Source organism: Meleagris gallopavo, chromosome 5 (assembly GCF_000146605.3).
Source record: "Meleagris gallopavo isolate NT-WF06-2002-E0010 breed Aviagen turkey brand Nicholas breeding stock chromosome 5, Turkey_5.1, whole genome shotgun sequence".
Lineage (NCBI taxonomy): Eukaryota > Metazoa > Chordata > Aves > Galliformes > Phasianidae > Meleagris > Meleagris gallopavo.
Genome location: NC_015015.2, coordinates 18,533,688 through 18,555,925, shown reverse-complemented (window position 1 = coordinate 18,555,925; position 22,238 = coordinate 18,533,688). Strand labels below are relative to the sequence as shown.

The window sequence follows — 22,238 nt, the reverse complement described above, 5'->3', positions numbered from 1 at the left end:
AGGCTGTTTGGGTGATGGTTCTGTAACTTACGCATTGAGAACCATTCAACATTACAACCTGTTTGGCCATAGACAAGGACAGACAGAAAGGGGGTGAACTGGAGGTAACAGAGAACAACTGTGGCAAAATAGAATGAACTGGGGACACGAGGGACAAATGGGGGACAACCAGAGACAATGTAAAAACCAGGAACCAACCAACAGGCCCAAGAACAGGAAGAAACAGAAGTCAGGTCAACGGCACTGACCTTAGTTAGCTCCATCTGCAAGGACAATATCCATCTGGACCACCACCCTTACACCATCCAAGTCGTCTTTACTTCAGGAAATCTGTTCTTCCTTCATATCTTGGGTTTTTGTTTTGTTTGTTTTTTTTTTTGCTTTGCTGGCTTTACTATTTTACTTTTCTGGAAAAAAAAAAACACAAAGAGGTGCCCGCAGTTAACCACTTCACAGTTGCTGTAAGCATGTCAGATCTCAGAATAAGATTGTGCTATTTCTGCCACCTGTTTCAGTTCACAAATATTTTTTTAAGACATAACTGCCTTTGTTTCTCATTTTTAATTTTCCCTTGCCTCTAAGAAGCAGAAAGCTTCCCATGCACTAATACTAGTTTGACTCTACTGTAATATTTTATTCCAAGCAGAACCATTATCACTCTGACCTGTTATAATTCCTTCTGGAAGGCCACACTTGTTTTCATTTTGGAAAAAAAAAAATACACAGTATTGCCTCCATGACTTCACCTTTGTTTTGTGAGAGGGGAACAGATGAAGACTGAGGTGTAGCACAGTAAAGACCTTGCTGGAAACCTGGAGCCCTGCTCTATACAGTCTTGTAGCAGTCATAACTGAACTCACTTGTTCTATGGAAGTGAGTGCTTGGGTTTCACAGCTGTGAAAGGATTAGGTTGTGGGTTGTTGGTTTTTTTTTGTTTGTTTGTTTTCCCTTTGAGATGGAATGAGGAAATTTTTGAAACTTGGAGAGGAGGAAACTGTGAAATGGGAAATGATTTTCCTATTAGCTTTTGCCCAGACTTTGACTGATGAGCCACCTTTTCCTGCTCTGACTCATCCAGACACACACAGCCCATGATAGTTCCTGTGCTCAGTGATTTCCTCTCATAGCTGGAGCTGCTTCTTTCCTGCTCTTTTGTCACCAGACCTTCACTGCAACTTAGCACAAGCTGCTCACTAATGCAACCACGGAGAAATACTCAGACTGGCATGTAGCCCATTCTGGAGCCATTCATACTGCACTGCAGCACGGTCTACAGGACAGCCCTGCCCTGCTCAGCTTCCTGAAGAGCCTTAAAAACTGCCTGATTAAATGTAGGAGCATTTTAGCAGTTGGGCGGTAACAATTGTGGAAGAAACAGCTGCATTCTTTAACTTAAAGTAGAAGCGTTTGCTTGCTAAATGTCCTGTGATAAACTGCCTCAAAACATTCATCTTCTACTTCTTACCCCTCTCAGACAAACTCATTTCCATACAAGTTAATTTATATGTTCAAAAATAAAAAGCAAAACACTTCTTACCTCACCCCACTTGTAATACTCTGCAGAGACAGGCGTAGGCTGCAGAGTCGCAGCAGGTCTGTTGCAGGTCCACACTGGTAACCCCTTGGTTTTCCTTCCTGCCTTCAGCAGCACACATCCTCTCTGCAACTGCTGGCACCAGCTCCATAATACTGAAAGCGCCCTACAGTTCTGTTCTTAAACATGAAATCAGTGATAGCGACTTGTCAAACCCTAGAATAGTATGCTACAGCTTAATGGTTTTATTTCCATTTCTGCATTCAGTCACCATTGTGCACTATATTGTTTCTCTCTAAACTTCAGCTTAGTTTCTGTTGCTGTTTTTAGGAAAGCAGCATTTCCAGCTAGGTATGAGTCAGGCCTTCTGGCAGCACACCAAGGAACCAGGCTACTGTCAAGGAGAAGTGGCACATACAAGTTTTCCTGGTTTCTGTATTTCACCAGGTGTGACAAACTTACCACTTACCTCAGCAAATCACCTAGAAAGTGCTCTTCAGGCTGAAGCTCTGTGTAGACTAAGGCGTACATCCCTTATGGAACCCTCTAGTTAAAACTCAAAAGTGAATCTGTATATAAGTGCCGCTGGCACTCACGAAACGAGGCTGATGCTTTCTACAGCAGCCACCACAAGGAGTGGAGGAAAAACTATAGGGTTCTAGATCTCGCTTTCTCCCTGAAGTAACCTATGGAGAAAGATGCTTTGCATCTAAGGGCCACAGGACAGGCTGACAGCCAGATCTAGGCTGTATCCATCTACTATGTTCTATCACAAACTGTGATGCTCAGTGCATGATAGTTGTTCTCCCCAGCCTTCTGGGAAGGGACTGTGGGTGAGGGAAGAAAAATCACAATAAATCCTCTCCTCTCTCCAGCCCTCACATAAGCTTGTAAAGGAGAATCATACAAAGTCTCAAACGTTATCTGAGTTCCCAGGACCATCCTCATTCAGCTCACTGGTGCCTGGGAGCAGAGTCTTTTAGACTCAAACGTCCTGCTTTTGCATGAGCTTTCCAGTACAGGTGCCATCATTTCCCTCCTTCAGAACAGCTTCCTCCTTCCCTTTGTTTCTTTTACAACCATGCAGCAAATCAATGATCATTCACTTCCCGAGCCTGAAGAAAGGCAGCAGACAGCCCTTGAAATAGTGAAGCTGCCTCTTAGAGATACACAGGAGAGAAGGAAGGACTTCCTATTTCTGCTCCAAGGACCATCAATATCTGTTAGTCGATAGCTGCTTAGTGTGAAGTGGATTAAAAACCCACAGGAGAAAAGAGGGCTTGCTTAGCAATAATGGTAATAAATCATCCTAAGTGTCATACACTGAAGAGGATCTTGTGGTTTCTCACTGACATTTAATATACATTAATTCCATTACCTTCCAGTTTGTCCTGGTACAGCATTGTCCACTGTTCCAGGAGCCCGAGCAATCCCACAGAACTGAGGTTTTTAGGTTAAAAAGTGTGGGGGTTCTTTCCAGTGATAACAGCAACTGCAAACTCTTGAATATGAGCCAGTGCAGATGTGTTCATAAACTTTTAGCCCAGAAATAATGATCCTGTCACTCCAATCATTCTTCCAGGATAACTGGGGCTGTTACTATGCAGTCCATAATAATTATTCCACAAGAATTATTAACTGGCTCTTGGCATAAGAGGGAGTTGGCTCTGAAGCCCAACGACAGAGGCTTCAAACAGCGGCTCCCCAAGCATTGCTGCAATCGGCAGCTGTTCTGTACTGTGGTATGAGTTCAGGGTAGTGGAGATCCTTAAGACCCCAACTCCTGGAGAAGCCAGTAGGTTGTAGGGAAGGGTCTGAATCCACCTCACCCAGAAGCACCCCAACAGAAGGGGCAGCTCCCTGCCCACAGCCATCCTGAGTTCTGCAGCATTCTCCTCCCCGAGGAAAGAAGGCAGCAGTACCGACACTGACAAAAGAAAGGTTCAAGATCCATCAAATGCCCATGAAAGCCTAGTTCCAACCAGATCCTCCGTGTTGGTTGAAGAACAAGTTTAGTTCAGTTTAAAAAGTAAAGCCACCAGCTTTAATTCTCCATAAACAAAACATCCAAACAAACAGGGGAAGTGCTCGATTCAGAGTGGCTTGGTGCAAATTTCCGCAACGTAACAGGTACAAAATCAACATGATTCAAATTATAAATAGATATAAAACAAAAGACATTCAAGTTAAAACCAGGATTGGGGTCCTATTAGCCCTAGAGATGATCCAAGAGTATGTCAGGAAATAAATCATACTCATTTTCATCACAGAAGGCGGCGCTGCTCACTTTGGGCATTTACAAAAGGGAAATGAGAAGTAAAAAAGATGAGAAGCACTTACAGGAGTGACCTGAAATGCTGCAGGATCAGCACTTCCCCACATGTACACTGTGGCCAAGAGAAGGCTGCAAGTCATTGCGTGCGACAGCATCAGGGTGGCACAATCAGTCCAATTTAGGAATAAGAAGGAACTTCCCCTAGAATCCATTTAAAGGAAGGACTGCTTAAATCCCCCTCTTCCTGCCTCCCCAGACACATCCTTCCTAGGAAGCCAACAGCACAACCAAATCTCTCTCCACATAATTACAGCAGGGACAAAAACACTGCATTTCTACAAAGGCCAGCAGCGAGGGTGTCACAGGTGACCAACTACAAGAAAACGCAGCCCCTTCCAAGTATCTGGAGATTTGCAAACCACAGGAAACAAAGCAGCAACCTCATGTACACAGACAGCAAGACTTGTGCTCATTGCTGGATTTTCTGGCGCTCTGTGGTACAATAACCATCCAATTGCTTTTTGCACACATGCTACTGAAATCAAATCCCAGCAGGACCGAGCTGCTCTTTCAGTACAGCCGATGCAATAAAAGATGCCTAATGCCCAATGGCAGCGGGGCAAATTCTGCAATTAATGTTACAATATGTAAATACACATCCCGAAGGCTCATCCTAACTTCTTGTTCCCTTGTCAGGATAGATTTATTTGCAGTCAGTACCACAGGGACTGGATTCTAGTGGCTGTTATATCCACATTTCTAATGGGATTTGACATTTAAGGCAGCAATTCACTTCACCTCTAAGCCTGTAATTACACTTGCAAATCTGCTTAGCAAGGCACCAGAGGACTGCTCCAACAAATCGGTTCTGCTCCCACAGAAGCAGCCGTTGAGAACCAAGCGGTGCCATGCAGTGGGCACTGCAACTCCTGACACACTGACAACCTGGACCCACTCCTAAAATTCACAACAAAAACAGGAACAAAGACTGCATGTAGTCTTTGCTTCATCTTGAAGAAATGCTGCACTGAGCGAGATACCACTGGAGGTCAGAAGCACTTCACAAATGTGCCACAAGGACAGCGCTCCGTTCTGCACCCAGCTGCTTATCTCTGGTCTCATGAATCCTGCAAGTGCAGGGAGTACCAGAGCAGCTCAAGGAAGAAGCCCTGTAAGTCACCTCCTGCTCTGCACTCATGCCAGTCATCCTGGAGAAGCACCTTTAGCTCTCTCCCGATAGAAATGCATGGGCATTCCCTTTCTGAAGGGACTCGTTTAGATTTCTCCTTTCATTGCAGCTGCATGACCCCAGAACTTAAATAGCAATTTGGTGCCAAACACTGGGATGTTCAGGACTGCATTCACTCTCACTTTATACTTTCCTCAATTTATAACATCAACCCTAAAGACGTTACTGGAACTACATAAAGCACATTGGAAGAGCTCAGCTGGCACTCCATGCATATCCAGTTCTGCTCATGTGTGGGCTAAAAAAAATCTGGTTTCTTCAAGATTCTTTTCCCCCACACTTGTGGGAAGCAAGTGAAGGATCTCCTTCCCTCAAGCCATCTGAGCAGATCTTTCTGCAAGATGCAAGTGGTTTTATCCCTGAGTTCAACTTCAAAAGAGAAAAAGGTAGTCCTTAGTCACCACTTCAACTACAGAAGCAAAGAACGTTAAGCACAGGATCCTCTGATGCGAACAAGTAGCACAAAACCAGGAAAGACAAAAGCAGAAAGAGGCTCATCTGCGTCATACCAAATAAACAGAAGGAAACCTGAGGCCAGAAGGTTTAGGTTAGTACAGTAAAAGAGCTTACAGAAGGTAAACAGCAACGTTCAACTTTGCAGCCCACCACGCTCAATTGGGAGCTGGCTGGTACCTCTATCAACAACAATCACAAACAGGCAAGGAAAACAAGTCTGGAGAGTGTTCCCAAAGAGACATTAGATCATCCAAGGCCATTTCAATACCAGGAGCAAAACCCCAATTTTCCTTTTTTTCCAGCGGGGGTGACACGAGCATTTGTCCCGCTTAGCACATACGCTCTTCCTCTCCACAGAGAGACTTCTTCTAGCTGACTGATGTGCAGTTCAGCTCTGCTGAGTCCTGCCTGCCTGTTGCCACGCCTCCTTCAGGCCCATCAGCAATACTGGGCTCACTGGAGCACTGCCTGTGGCTGAAACTGGGCTGCAGGAGGAGACATTTGTCATTGCTGTCCGACTCCTCGATCACCATGCCTGTGTGCATCATGGAGGCCATTGCCAGGAGCTGAATATCTGAGTGAGCGTTGGCAACAGTGTGGCGACGGATGCTACCACACTTCTCCAGATAAGCCTCACCCTCCTGCTCCGTCAGAGGTGTCAGGGCCATCTCACTGGGCTGCCGACAGCCAACCAGGTGAGAGGAGTAACTCAGTCCACCAGCTTTGGAACGGGATCTGGAGTACCGTCTCTCTGGAAAAAAGAAAAAAAGAGAAAAAAAAAGGAGGCAGGAATGAGCAACGGGGCAGAGGCAAAGCTTTGTCCAAGCTGTTAGGCTGGCTGCAAGAAACAGAGGGGACTCATCTTGCAGCCACACGGGATATCTCACCAACTTCCTTGAAGTGCAGGATTTCATGTCCTAAGGTCAGAAGCCTTTCAGATCATGCAGGAGACTTTCCACAAGACTGCAGAGCATAAGAGATAACAAAAAGCAAAGCAATGCACTCTCCTCTGAAGGTTATGAAACAGCTCTGAAAGCTTGCATCAATAAGAAAGGCAGAAAACCAGCTCGGTGTTGTTACAAGGAGGAACGGCTGAGCAGCCAAAACTCCAGCGCTGCAGCAGCCAGATAATGACAACACTTCACCCTTGCACTTTCAGTAACACATTCAGAACACTTCATTTTGTGCAAGCAAGTTTTGAGGCTGGTTGCAGTCGATATCTTCCTTATGCGTCCACTGCACCTCAAGTACAGCAAGCAATGGTGCTGGTCATCAGAGAAAGGTCATATAAAGGGAACCACACCAGCACTCCCATAACTCCCTGCAGTCGCTGGTAGCAGCACACCAGCACCGCAGCACAGCACCAGCATCACCTAGGCTGTAAAAATTGGTCTGGTGTCAACGAGACCCAAGTAACATGGGAGTCCAAGCAGTAACTATTTCTCCACATTGCACGTTACTTATCAGGGCTTCTTTACTGACTGCTGTCAATAAAGCCAAGTGCTGATGCCAAAAAAAGCAGTCAATGGTGGGGTAGTTATTTATTTGCAACATGACTGACTCGAGCACATTGATGTCCACTCCTGTCTAGGTTAGGAACACAGCCACTGCTACGGGCTGCTCAGTTCGTTGGTGCAGAGGAGAAAGGGAACTCAGAAGCTTTCTGATGTTGTGTTCATCACAATATGCCATTCCAAAAATTAATACTTACATTATATCTATCTTGCAACAGTTTTATCTATGCAGAGGTTTCTTGGCTTAGGAGAGGCCTGAGAAGATGAATCTGAGCCAACAAAAAGTGGTAAATTCTCTTGACTCCATTGCTGCAGATTTTCCAGGGCAAAATCTTTGCTTTTCTCCAATTCTAAACAGCACGTTTAAAATGAAAATATGCTCTATTTAAACAGGCACAGCTTGCAGCCCTTCCCAAGAGGCCAGGATACACAGGAAAATGAAAAATCATAGCCAAGGCTGGAGGTTCATTTAATAAATAAATAAAAATATTCCCGTGAGAAAGAAGTGCCACTGCGTGTAAACTTTTAGTGCCGCTGAAACAGCCAAGCCAGAGGACTTGGGAGATTAAAGTCCATTGAATCCAAGAACACTGTAGGAAGCAATAACATAAAATTGCTCCTGCCAAGCCTGGCAACCATCCCTGCACATAAACTGGAAAAATTGGTTCTGACGTTCCCTTCTGGTACATCCTTGTGTTCTGTGGCAGAGTGGTTAACAAGTGCTCCTCAACTACTGCAGTTGTTCGCAGTCCAACCAGCCAGGCTGTATTCATCAGTTCTGAGGCTCCCGTGCTATGTGTGTACTTGTGTTCTTACGTGCACCTGTACACACACTCAATGAGGAGCAGACTTTACAGAGTTGATGCATGTGTTGGTGCTTCAGCATCTGACATTATCCAGATTTCAAAATCTAACCAGAATCTGGGAGGGGAGACTGTAAAATCTGCTGGTATTGAAGAGAGCAATAGCAGCAACGCTGCACAAGACCACGCTCTTCTCCCCAAGCCTTTATCAGCATGGGAACAGGAGTACAATGCTGCCTGCCGTGTGCAAAAGTAAAGCAAAGGTCCTGAGTTTGACCAGACTGCAGTAACCAATGTAACCCAGATACGCTGCAAAGACAGAAGACACTCTTCAGCTCAGCCCAGAACTAAGCAGAGACTGGATTGCAAAACGTCCACAAACCAGGCAGACATACAGCCTGTGCGAGCTGGGGCCCAAACTGCCACTGCACAGCCACAGCTCACCCAGATCACGCAGCCAACCTCCAGTGTGAGTGCATCCACACTGCACACAGACCCACGCTCTCATGGTTTCTTATGTCAGTAGAAGTTTACTCCTAATGCATATTTTAAATCTGAAAAATCTAAGCTTTAACTCTTCCCTTCTATTCTACTATAGTCAAACAATTGGGACAAACAGAGAATGCTAAAAAGGAGCAAGGCAAAGGCCATTTTTGAAATTACAAATATTCCAGAAGTTCATGTTTCAGTTCCATCTGATTTCCCACTCCATTAGCCTTGGATAATGCCTCTAAAATTCTTGAATGTCCCTTAAATACAGGAGCAATTAGCAGAGCAATGCCTGCCATCATGGAGAAGAAATGAGTTGTGGGAAGATTTGCCTAAGACAGGAATCAACGGTTGAGGTTTGCTTTGGCTAGTCAGGAACATCGGGTACTAGAGAGAAAAAAAGGATAGCATTTAGAGAGCTCTCTTGGCAAGGCAAGCCTCTTTTTTAATGTTAGAAAAGGATTTGTACCTGAAGTGATGGTTAGATACCTCAAACAGATTAGCAACAACCATACATCACCAACCTCAAAGATTCAAGTGTGCTCCCCAATACATTGCAGGGCCCTGAAACTCCCCTCCAGCTCCTCTTAAGGCACTGTCACCCACATGCTAAGGAGGCAGAGCTCTCAAGTCATTATTTCTATTTCTGAAAGAGACACTCAGGTCACTCATGCATTACAGGAGCCAGATTTTAACCTCCACTTCTACTAAAACGGGATGCAAAGCTCTTTGCTGACACATTAGCCAAACACTTCAGACACCTGAGGAAAGGTACTTCCCACATCTATGCTTTCCAAACATTTAATTTGAAAGAGCACAACCAGACCTTGCCAGTGAAGAACTTGAAGTTTGTGAAGATCTATTCTGACACTTCAGTGGCTTCTGCTTGGATCTAGACTCCAAGCTGTTCACTATCCAGAAGGCAGCTCCCTGCATAGCTCTGCAGACACAGCTCAGCAGAAGTGCTAGGAAAAAGATACTGGCAGAACTTCATTGGTGGACTTAGAAACACAGCTGGTTAAGTGTCTCAGCCTGTTTGATAACCTAGACCTTCATCAGAGTCAATCTCTGACCATAAAATTCCACAGGAGTTAGGACAGAGGGGAGAAGAGGAAGGTGATAGCAGCATGAAATAAGTTAAAGGGCAGAACGAACCAATTTTATCTCAGATAACCATGGGCGTTATCTGACTTCACAGCACTGGGGAATGGCCCTGTCTCCTGCTGGCACAGTGAAATTAATGAGATTCTACAAAAACATGCATTTGAAACATATAGCATAGCTGATAGGTCTCACTGGAAGATGTTAGAATTCTTCCTTCTCTTGCCACCAAGTATTTAGTCAGAAGCTGTACCTGTTTAAGATAGGATTGCTGGGCAGTAAACAAGAGGTCTTGCTCTTATTTTCTGCCCACAACAGCAGCAGACATTTTTAAGACATTAAGCAAGGCAATCTAATGCCAATAAGGGCTGCATGTAACCACACAAAAGTTGTGGATCTTCCTTCAGTGGGGGTTTTCAAGGTCAGGTTTGTTGTAGAAATGGATTACACAGGACTGAACAGGTACTGAAACAGAAATGCATAGTGGAGAATTTATCAATGTTTCCTCTCTTCAGGTGAGGGATGATCTAACTCTTCTGAGGAAAAAACGGCCACAGATGATTTTTGTGAAACTGAAGTAAAATTCTTTATGATAATCAGAAAAAAAGTTAGGCTGAACTCTGAACATTGATTTATTGCTTTATTTTTCCTCCTTTGATTGCTCTATCAAGCAATCACAGTCCCCTGGGAAATTAAGAAGTCTGCAACTGTTTTTTTGACCTCTGCTCTGTTTGCACAAGACCAGGCCTGCTGGCAACCCATAGGAGTAGCTTCTCCCACCGGTCCACCGGGGTCTTAAGACATGAGTTGGGAAGGTTCATTGATAAAACTTTAAACTAGGTACAAAGGGGGCAGGGGGTGTAACTGAGATCACTAGAATGAAGCCTGTATGTGACATCCTGGTGCTTGTAGGAGAGGGATGTGCTAGTAAGATCCCACAGTCTTGTGTCTTGGTGAAGGAGGAGGATGACTCACTCTTTTCTAAGAAAAACACAATGGTTGGTGGCTATGGAAACACCTGAGTATGGTCATGAGGGTATTATGACTACTGCCACTCAAAAGGGGGCCCAGCTCAGGTGCCTTTACACTAATGCAATCCAGGAGAAGCTGGAGCCCATCATGGAAAGGTGATGGAATGACTCACACAGCTGGAGTGCTGCAGTGGATGGCTACCGACATTTTAAAAGAGACAGGCAAGGCAGGAAAGGCAGTGGTGTACCCCTCTTTGTTAAGAAAAAGCATGAATGTATGGTAATGATTGATGGTGATAAGCTCTCAACCCTATTAAGGATCAGAATAACAAGCAAGGTCAATAAGACTGATGTTATTACAGGAGTCTTGCTACAGGCCACCCAGCCAGAATGAAGAGGTGGATAAGATACTTTAGACAGTTGGGTAAGGTCTCTCTCTTTTGCTCTTGTAGGGGACTTCAACTTCCCAGACATCTGCTGGATTTATCATACAACATACAGGGAACAGGCCCAGAGGTTCCCAGAGTGTGTGAGAGATAATTCTCTGACACAGCTGGTGAAGGAGCCCATGAGAGGAAGCAAAATCCTGAACCTGCTGTTTGTTAACAGAGAAGGTCTTACGGGGAAAAGGTCGGAGGCTGTCTGGGGCATAGTGATCACGAGATGCTAGATTTCTCAATCTTTGTTGAACTACTGAAGGAAGTCCACAGAGCTGTCACCTCAGACTTACAAAGGGCAGACTTTAACCTCTTCAGGACTATGGTTGAGAGGGTCCCTTGGGAGGTGGTTTTGGAGAGTGTGGGAGCCCAGGAAGACTGGGAATGCTTTAAGGAAGTTATTTTGAAGGTGCAGGAGCTGATCATCCCCAAGTCACAGAAGACAAGGCAACAGACAAGGAGGCCAGACAGGCTGAACAGAGATCTTTGGCTGGAACTCCAGAACAGAAGGAAAGGTTATGGTTTCTGGAAGAGCAGGCAAACTATGTATGATGATTACAGATATTTACAGATATGGAGTGAAGCTCCATAAAGGACAACAGTAAATATTTCCATAAATACATCAACAGCAAGAGGAAGGCTAGGGAGAATCTCCATCCCTTGTTGGACACCGAGAGGAACTTGGTGACCAATTATCAGGATAAAGCTGAGGTACTTAATGCCTTCTTTGCCTCAGTCTTTAATAGTAAGACTTGTTTCTCCCTTGGAACGCAGCTCCCTGCGCTAGTATAAAAGGATAGGGTACAGAATAGGCTCCATGGGCCCTGCATTTTGTTCACAACCACCCCAGGCAAATCCTACAGGCTTGGGGAGGAGTGACTGGAAAGCTGCCTGCCAGAAAGGGACCTTGGTGTACTGATGGACATATGAGCAACCTCAGTACAGAAAGGTGCTAGCACATCGAGGTGCTAGAGCAGGTGCAAAGAAGGGCAACAAGGCTTGTGAAAGGCTTAGAAAATAAGCCCTAAGAGGAGCAACTGAAGGAACTGGGGCTGCTCAGTCTGGGAAAAAGGAGGCTGAGGGGAGGCCTTCATGTTCTCTTCCAGTATCCGAAAGGTGCATACAGCAAGAGCAGGATTGGTCTCTTCTCCCTAGTGACAGGATGAGGGGAAATGGCCCTAAGTTGTACCAGGGGAGGTTAAGGTTGGATATCAGGAAAGATGTCTTTACTGCAAGGGTTGTTAAGCACTGGAATAGGCTTCCCAGGGAGGTGATTGAGTCACCATACCTGGATGTGTTTAAAAACCATTTGGATGTGGTGCTCAGGGATATGATTTAGCAGAATTTTGTTAGTGTTAGGTCGTGGTTGGACTCAATGATCTTTAAGGTCTTCTCCAACCTGAGCTGTTCTGTGATTCTCACATAACCTCCAGCTGTGAACTAATGGCTAAGAAGCATCAGACTGTGGTCTATTTTCTGCAAGCCATCTATCCTTTGTCTCTCCTCAGATGTTGTGCTTATCTTCTTATGCAGCAGGGCCCTGCCACACACTGGAACACAGAAACAATGCTATGTATGCACTGTGTCCACTATGTCAAGTTCCCATAAGAACTGCAATGCACAGAACTCCATCCTGAAAGAAAATGAAAAAAAAAACCATCTGACATGGGGAGAAGAACAAATCAGCAGAGTGCTGAAATAAAGCACTCTGACCTTCTCCTATGACCTTTCCCATTTGAAATCCTCCTTGGAGTAGTCCTCGAGGGACAATGGCGGCTCAGTTCAATGTCTCCAAACCCCATTGCCCAGAGCTACGATCCAGCACACAGAGTAGCTCAACCACAACCACATAATGGTACAGAAGACAAAAGACCTGGCAGAGAAGACTAAAGATTAGTTTGTGTGTTCTCATGGGTTTCAGACTGGAAAGAAACCCAGTCCACCTATAACAGATGGCCTGTTACCAACAGCCAGAGAAGATGCTCTCTTAAAAGGAACTATCATGCATAGTTTAAACTAAAAAAAAAAAAATAAATCTATTTTGCTGTACTATAGCCAGGAACACAAACCAGGAAGAGCTTTTAGGGGATTATTTTGGAGGCAAACTCAAATCAGCAGTGATGCTAGGTGAATAGCATGAATGTTTTCTTCCTGTATTAATTATTTAAACATTATTTCTGAGACAACTGGATCCCTTCAGCACACTGTCCTTACAGTGCAGGTAGTGACTAATTCACACAGAGGAAGCAAGGAGAGCGGACAACAGGAGAGTAACAAGTACAGTGAAAGTAATACAATCCAACTGAAGTAACCGTGTTTTCACCAAAGCAGAGTGAACTACAGAGCTCAGAATGAAACAGGCCAGAGCCTCTGGCATCCAAGTCAGGTGTGTGATGAGTTGCTTCCCCTTGCTCCACCTAGACTTTGTAATTTGTCACTTTGGCTGGGGAAGTTGCCTTCCCCAAATCCCCTCTGCAAGCTGTTCTGTCATCTTTTTTTCCCCCCCACGCCTATTCCTGCTGCTCTCCTCTCTCAGCTTAAACCAAGTTTAACATACTTCAGCCTTGAAGGCCAAAGCCTTATGTTTATTCACAGCTGTGACCACAATCTTCCTCAATTGCATTTCTCAAAACCAACACAACTTGAAGGTGGAGTCCAAACTGCAATCTGGAACACAACAGCATCTACTGAGAATGCAAACACATCCAAAGCCCAACAGAAAGGCACCACAGAGCCACTGTATGGCAGGGAACCTACTGGGACTCTCCATCACTACCAGCTGCCTAGTGACAGAATCCATTGGCTCTGAGAAAGCAAAATAAGTGATAGAAAGAAGGAGAGAGGAAGAGAGAGAAATCTGGTAAGAAGAAGCGATTACTAGATGAGATTACCACCACAGAAGCACTTTGAAAACAACAGGATTATTTGCAGGAAGATGCTGCTCTTTTTGTCTCTGCTGTGTAATGCAAATAAAAGTTACTTCTCCTTGCTCAGCATAGGGTGGAGCACGGGCAAAAGGCCACCTTGAAAATGCACAGAAGTAAATGACAGCTAAAAAAAGTCAAAGGAAGTACAATGATTTTGAAGCACATGAACTGGCCTTGTAAAGTTCATGTGAATTTTGTTTTATGATACCAATACTTTGCTCAGATGGCAGAAATCCAGGCTAGCTAGGAAGTTCTGTATAGGTCAGGCAGTTACACTTCACACCACCCCAGCACTACAGGCTGGGAGTTTGTTACAGACAGAGAGCATCCAAGCCCTGATGAACCATTCTACCATAAGGCCATATTCTACCCTGCCTGTGCTGCTAAGTTGTAACACAAAACAGTCTCCGTCTAGACAAAGTCTGTATCAAAGGAGAGGCTACAGCTTATGAAGAATCACAAAATAGTGGGGGCCTAGAGCTTTCTTCATTTACTCCATTTCAATTTTTTTGGTTACCTAAACAGCACTGCCATATCAATTTCTTAGCTAGTCTATTCCTCACAGGCCATGCTTATTAGCAGAGCTCTTGAATAATACGTAGAGATTCTCCACTATGACCATCACCTTTCTGAAGTGTGGTGATAGCACTATCTCCTAGCTCTGTTTATCTACAGTTTAAATAGATTGTTTTTGTTTTTTTTTCCCCAAGCAGAATGCTCAAATGCATGGAAGACTCCATGCAAAAAAGTTAAAACAATCCCTCAAGATGAGTAGGCAAGAATTGAAAAGTCTGCAAAGGGTGGCAGATGCAACAGTAACTGCTGGACTCAAGGTAGTCAAAACAGGTGAGCCAGTAGGAACAGAAAGCAGGTAGACAAGAAACATGCAATTTCATTAGTGCAACAGGGTGAGAAAAGCACCTCAGGCACAGACTTTAAAATCCAGACTTCCACAGAGTGGAAGTCTTGCACATGTATGCAGTGGAAAATGAAAAGCAGATCAAGAAGATCTATATTGAGAAATATGTCAACCATGACATTCTTAAGGGTGCTTTAACCTTTGTTTCCTCGTTCCTGGAGTCATGCAGCACTTCCTTTCTAGCACAGATGTGCACTGCGTCCTATTAGCCAACCTTGGTAACACACAGTGTTTGAAAGAGCTTCCATCTGCTGCTGCATGTCTTACCAAGCAAGCAGGTGCTACCAGCGAAGCTGTGATCCTCACACAAACCTAAGTATGGTGACACCACTTGCTTGACCAATTCTTCCAGCTGTAGGTAGCTCTCACTGGGGCCATCGGGCTCATGGACACTCTGAAATTTAAACGTGAAAAGCCATCATTACCCATTTGTAGTAAGGCTCTACTGAAGTTCACCAAATATCTTGACTCTGAAGTATCACAGCCATATCAGTACAGCACTTAAAGGAACACAGCTGAAGAGCCAAAATGGAGGTTTGCATGCTGTTCACACCAGCCTCCTTGTTCAAGTCATAAACAGGCATCCAAGGGACTTTGTTTTTAATGACCAAGGGATAGGAAAGTAACAAGCTACAGTAACATAAGATTTACACAGAATAACTGCAGCAGTAAAGCTATACCAAGGCAGTTCTGCCAGGAAGTCTCTCTTCGGAAATGCCTTATCACAGCTTGGGCAAAGTCCTGCTCTTTCCTTAAGACAGGCTAGCAGGAGAAGCACCCTCTCTAGTTCAGCTTACAGGTATGAAAGATTGTAGCGAACTCTAAGCAATTTAACTGTAATTTCAGAGAATGCCCACAGACTAGCTTGCTGCAAACCCTCAGTAGGCTTTTCTTTCTCAGATGTGTCACTGAGATTCTCTTTGCCCCCAGACTCCTTTTATTAAGATATTTTATGGAAATTGAGCTAGCACTCTATTTCCTGCTATTACAGCCTGGGTCACAGGGGATATCTGAACTCGCACAGAAATACCAGCTTAGCTACTTTGCAACTTAGATAATACATACTTCAGCAAGTTTTATTTCCCATCAAACATCATAAGGTATATCTGAAGAGAAATTAAAGTGAGAGGAGCCCAAACAGCTACCTGGATTATCTATTTTTCAGGACTGCCAGGCTGAACAATATTAAAAGAAATGGTAAACTTGGCCATATATGTCCTGCTTGGAAGACAGGGATTCTGTTCTCTCCAAGGCTGATTATAAAAGACAGTCCTCACAAGAAGTCTGTGTTTCTTGGAAGATGCCCTTGGAAAATTTGCACTGTTTTGCATGCTGCCATGATATTTCTTCTCTTATAGAGGGGGTTCAGCATCCCATTTAGGAAAGAGGAAGGTAGTAGGGAGCCAGCAGGCAATACTCTTTCCAATGCCTTTATCACCCCTATAGTGACTTGCTGGGTCATTACAAAGCTGACAAATCAGGAGAACTGTGTGTTCACAGAAGTTGGGAAATTTATGAGGAAGTTAGAAGGCTATGGGGACTGTCCCTAGCTGGGGAGACAAAGTACCGAGGAAAACGCAAACACATAAGAGCAGCACTTGGCCCTTTCACAGACCTATCCTTATCAACTTCCAGGAAAGCTCAGGACATTAACCATTCAAATTCAGCTTTCATTTTTACATTTAGCACTCTCACATAAGACCACATATCTTCCCCTTCATCTCACCCACTGCTCTCCCCGCTCTCCTTTCCAAATTCGTGTCAGTTGGGTGAGGACAAGAGTCTCAAACGGAGTGAAACAAGGAAAACCAGAAGCTCCCCACCTGTAGAATTAACAGCATCTGGACAATGGAAGCTGGAAGCTTTGTCTGGACCAGAGGAAGAATTTCTTCCAACTTCACTTTTAGCAAGACCAAGTCTCTGAAACCAAGAAGAGCAATCTGGCGGATGGTCAACTCCTGACCCTAGAAAACAGAAAAGGCAAAAATTCAAGAGTTGGTAAAGGAATATGGGAGCACCACAATAACACATGCATATACATAGATAGAACTGGCCTATCCTGCCCATCGCTGCTGTGGTGAAGCACCCCCAGTTGGTCAGCGTGAGGACTTCTGGCACTGATAGCTTCCTACTCAGTCTCTGTCCACATAAGTTCTGGAAGGAGTAACATCTTATGTTATGTTGCTAGGCTCGGAGTAAAGCCAAAAAAGGGGCCTGTATTTCACCAGAAGGTTACATGTTCATAAAACCTAACTGGCAGCCAATCTGGTCACAAACACCTGAAACCCAGAATGGATACAGCTGGTGCTTTTGATGGTTGGAGCTGAGAAATCACTAAAGATTTGGTAGGGAAAGAGCTCAGCACAGAATATTCCTTAATCAAGCCTATACCTCTGTTCTGTGTCTGTCTGCTCAACACCTGCACTTTAGACCTGGCTGGTAAGACAAAAATCCACAGTGCAGCCAAATATAGATTTTAGGATTTAGGCTAGAACAAAGCTAGTTGGACTGCCTGTACCAACACCTTTTAAAAAGCAACTAGACAGAATGAAGGCAACAGTTTGATTTCCACCACAAAGCATACTGTGGCCTTTAGCATCAACAAGTGAGCTAGCTTACCAAGTGAAGACAGCTCTATTTCTTTTCTAAGCACACCAGACATCCTTGGACCCCACTGAGCATTCTAATGTTACTACATTTCCTTCTGCTAGGCAGAAGGTACATGTGACTTTATCTTGCCCTATTTAACAGCAGAAAGTTTCCTCCCGGCCCTGCTTACTTCCCAGCCCAAAGTTTTCCTTATTCTCCCCAACACATTAATCTCTGACCTGCACTCCATTTTGTAACCATTTTATAGTATCCGTAACATACTCACTGAGCAAATATTTAGCTGGAAGGAATTAACAGTTAATTATTAATTCATCATGGTTTTAATGTCATAATTAACAGCATCATCAATACGTAAATAAGACCTAAAGCCAGTGGGGTGACAGGCAGCATGGCCACTGTAAAAGCACTTTACTGTTTTTAAACCATCACTTAGAAACATCAAGGTGTAGAACAGGCTGGCTCATATTTATCTCCAAACTGTATTTCAGCAGCTGTACACTTATATTTATACCATGTGGTTTAGCCCCATTAATTTCATCTCATTTCAAAATGCAAACATACCGCTGTGCCAAACAAAACAAGACTTGCTATTCTTTTTCCACACCAACTGGTTACATCAACAGCTGCAATTATATTAAAGTCAGTGACCTGTTTACATAGTTTTCCTCTGTACAGCAATTTAACCCACTTGGCCACTTAAAGGTCACGCTTCTGCAACAGCTATGAGCCTCAGGTTCAAACTTAGTTGAGACGCAAAGTTACTTCTGGTTACTGCCACCAGTAACATGCTCACATATCTGGCCCGCTTACTTTCATTTTCAATGGTCAGCTGCTGGGATCACAGAAAGTCACAAAACATATGTTGGCATTTGCAACAGAGAAGTTTCAAACATTGAGGAACCAACAGCATACAGACTTTCTCAGCTATTGGAGTAGTGCATGAAGAACAGCAGCTTGGTGAAAGAGATTTGCTACATAATCTCTTTACATTTGGTACGCCAGATAAATGGCACGTACAGTTTCTTATTTGTAGGAAAAACCAGGCTTGTAATCAGATCACTAGCTCAGGATAAGAGCAAGATTCATTAGTTCCTTGCTGCACCAGCAACTCACTTAATTGTAACCTAGGACAGCTCACTTAGAGTCAGGTTCTTAGATGTATCCAGGAGAGTCAAATCCATAACTGTATGTAGGAACATACATGCTTGCAAAGTTTAAAATATGCTGTCTGTTACATTTCAGTTCTTCATCTGTGAAATAACAATACTTCCCTAGCAGTTTTTGTGAAAAATCTTTGACAAAAACTTCACAACAAGATGGACACTAAGAAAATTATTATTTCAAACAATCTCAGCATCCCATACTCAGTTTAATCGCTACCAAATTCTAAAAGCTGCAACTGTTGTGAAGTAGTTTTTGCACTGAAGCAGATTTTTCTAGTAAGCTAAGAATTATTATTTGCAGGTACCACATAACAGTTGCTCAGTTCTTTCTACAGTGCACAGATAACTGCAGAGCAAACAAACTGCCACAAAAATAGATGACATCATTCCATGACTGTGAGTTAGTTGCAAAGGGAGAGAAAGGAAGCATATTGGAATTATGCAGTTCTAGCTGCCAAACACCTACCTTTAAGCTTCTGCAGCAAGGAAAGAACAAAAATAAACACAGTAAAAAAGTTAGCGTTTGTCTTTATAGAAGGGCTTTGCTCTTCTAGGAGATGCTTGCTTTAACAGGATTAGAAGAAAAAGGCAAACTTTGAGCTTTACATGCTGTCTTTCAAACAAAACAAAGGGAATATAACTAGAAGAAAAGATGCTTTTCCAGAAAACATATCCAGAAGTCAAGAGAACGCAGCTAGCATTTCTCAGAATGTCTACTCATGAAGTAACATTTTTGCTTCTCTAACAGGACAGAAGGTCAAAATAGCCTAGGAAGGTATCTAGATTTCTCATACAGAAACTTTGACCAAAGCTACATGAAAAACTGGAAGCCCAACATGTCTGAGGGGATACTCAGATTTAAAATACCCAGTATAGGTAAGTCTTACACAAGTTGTTCATTTGTCCTTAAAAATTTACTTGCCCCTTTATCAAAGCTTTAAAAACACTAACAGAGAATTTTCCAAAGACACAGCTTGAATGTAAACACTCCAAAAGTAGTTTGGATGAGTAAGACACATTTGCTCATAATCTGATCTTCATATTTCCTTCCCTGCAGGCAAATTGTCAGCACTATCAACTGTACCAGAGTTCCAAATATTTAGAAATGGAAGAACCTACTTTCAGCAAACGGTCCAGAGCTTCAATCTAGACAAATAATCCAATAATTTAGGTATACAAGCTTAGCTAAGCACAGACAGACGGTAGACAAAGGGAAATAAGAGTTCAGAAGACTGTACTTGCCCAGCAGATTTTAGCAGTCCTTCTAAAAACGAATGCCAATCTGGACAAATGCTACTTCCTCTCACATTTAGCTTCAAGGTTTTGAGACCTGCTTAACCACTAGTCAGTTCTTCCAAAACAGGCATTTCCCTGTACTGTTAGCAGACATTGCAGTTATTTTAATTAAGATTACCTGGACTGGGTAGAATATTGCCTGGAGTGTAGGAAGAGTCTCAGTGAAGTAGTGATCCCAAATTTCAGACAGGATGTCAATGCGATCCTCACCTACAAAAACAGAGATTGGGAGTGAGAAAAAGTTTTAGCAGCAGGGACACTGAAGTCAAGTTGAATTGTTCCACTACTCTCTACTTCCCTAAGTAAGAGATACAAAGTCACATTCAGCTTCCTCACAGAAAGTGACATAGGTCAGCTAAGCTTTGCCTTAACTGACAAACAAGGTTGTGATCATAAACTGTCACTTAACACAAAGAGAACAGGCTCCATGCAAAACACAAGACAAGCTCCAACAAAATGGTGAAGCATTTCTTTGTAAGGAGGCTCTAACTCCAAACAAAGGACTATGTAATTTCACAGCTCACAAGTACTAAATTACTACAGGAACCTAGCTGTGTGCTAGCAGCTGCATATGGAAGTTGGGAGGCCATAGCCAGTATCAGCTGTCCTGCAGCCACTGAGTCAGAGAGACCTTCTGTAAGAGCAAAGCCATCTCCAGCATCTGGCCACCCTCAAGAACAGACACAGAAGTCATGAACTCCTACAGGAACCCACAACTCTGACAGGCCACAAAGCCACGGTGCTCCTTTTAAGATTTCGCCTCTCAAACGTGGCAAACTGGAAGGTTCCTAAGTGAAATCCACTTGTGGTTAGCCCTCATGTGAATCTGACTCCAACACATATTCCCAAACATAAGGGGATATTTCAAATGAAGGCAGATTATGCTATGCAACTCGTGACTCCCATAACAAGAACACAACTGTGGTCAAAAAACCTGTTATTAACAGAAAAATGCTTTACTGAACATTATAGTTCAAACAGACACTAAATTATTTTTATAGGCTTGACTTAAACAGCTGTATGTTTCTCAGCATTTTGACCCAAAACCTCTAAGTTTTTTAGGGGATTTTTCCTACCTCAAGTGTCAGCGTTCTGCCAAGCTTTTTAGATACAACTCCTAGAAATTCCAGGAGCAAATACAGACCCACGTTTAATACAAGGTTCTGACAAATTCATTTCCCAGGATACCTCTCGCAGACCCTCATATGGAGGAGCCCTCAAGTAGTCAAGATTCAAGGAACAGTAAATGAAGACAGCTGCTCAAGGCAGCTTCAAAATCTCAGCCTCAAGTTTAAGTGAGGAACCAGAACGCAAAATTGCATCTAAGAGGAGCCTTATCATTATGCATTCATGAGTTTTCCCCATCTGGAGACTCCCACATGGGCTTTCTCCAGGGGATTGCCCATGGGTCATGTTGCTTATAACCCAATCAGAGGGGAGAGTCAGCAGGACCAGGTTCTACAGATGTTTCCTTTCAAGCAGAGACCTCACTGACTGCCGGAGTGCCAAGAGGGAAGTATCTCAGATATGACATCAGCTTCAGAAGTGGAGTACATGAGACCTACCCAGCACCCCCATAACAGATACCCACTGCCTGAAACTGCCAGCCATAAGTGAAAAAGACAACAGGAAACAGATGAACTTCTCCTCCCTCCGTCTCCTCCCCAGAACTATAATTTGTCTGTGTGGAGCTAAAAATGAAATGCTTTTTCCTTCTGAAGAATGGAGAGTCGTTCGTTTCTTCAAGAACTCATAAATCCTACAGGCACTGAAGAAGAGTCTGACAGAGTAGAGCAACAAAAATGATAGTAAAATATGAGACTGAGATTAGAAAAAAAACAGATGCAGTAAAAACACTGCCATGCTCCACAGCAGGAACAATATTCCATCTTTGAGTACTGGGACAGGAGAAATTTTCCAAGAAGATAAAACTAATAGAGAACATGTACAAGAAGTTCTTGTTGCTGCGACCACAGGGCCTGGAACAAGTCTACATGTTATGAAGGAAAAGTGGTCATGAGTCATCATCTCACACAGAGATGCCAGTCTGCATGGGTGCAGTGGCTCCAAGGTTGCTTCAAACAGGGGAAAAAAATAAAGCATAACAAGGGGGATTTGCTGTCTGCCTGGAAAATTTCATCCCATCTAAACTACTCCACTGGTTGCAAACTACTCCTTATCTGCTCTCAGTTTGTTGTAGACTAACTCACTTTTCCTCATGCTCAAGCAGAAATTTGAACATTTTATATGAATAAACAAAAAAACCAAGATATCAGACTGATCAGACTAGACACTGTATGGCTTAAGAGCTGGCAGCAGCATGGCAGGTATCCACATTCATGAGTAGTACATAAATCTGCCTTTTTTTCCCCTTCCATTACAGAGTCTGTGCTAAAGAAGCACACATCAAGCAGAGGGCTGGCAACTGCACAGCTCCATCATCAAGGTCCAGTCAGCCCCACAGCATGCTGGCTAGATGGACAAGTCACTTAAT

The 22,238-nt window shown here is 43.6% G+C and overlaps 1 protein-coding gene across 7 annotated transcripts in view; it reads right to left on the bottom strand.

The window, feature by feature from the left end:
* Positions 1 to 411: 411 nt before the first annotated feature.
* PRR5L (proline rich 5 like) overlaps positions 412 to 22,238 on the bottom strand; it is a 50,261-nt gene continuing 28,434 nt past the window's right edge. For all 7 annotated transcript variants that reach the window (XM_031553500.1, XM_031553501.1, XM_031553499.1 and 4 more), the window contains 4 exons: positions 19,863 to 19,954; positions 16,499 to 16,639; positions 14,943 to 15,069; positions 412 to 6,265 (listed from right to left, as the gene is read on the bottom strand). In XM_031553500.1, the coding sequence (XP_031409360.1) occupies positions 5,883 to 6,265; positions 14,943 to 15,069; positions 16,499 to 16,639; positions 19,863 to 19,954 (743 nt within the window). In that variant the 3' untranslated portion in view covers positions 412 to 5,882. The remainder of the gene's footprint in view (positions 6,266 to 14,942; positions 15,070 to 16,498; positions 16,640 to 19,862; positions 19,955 to 22,238) is intronic.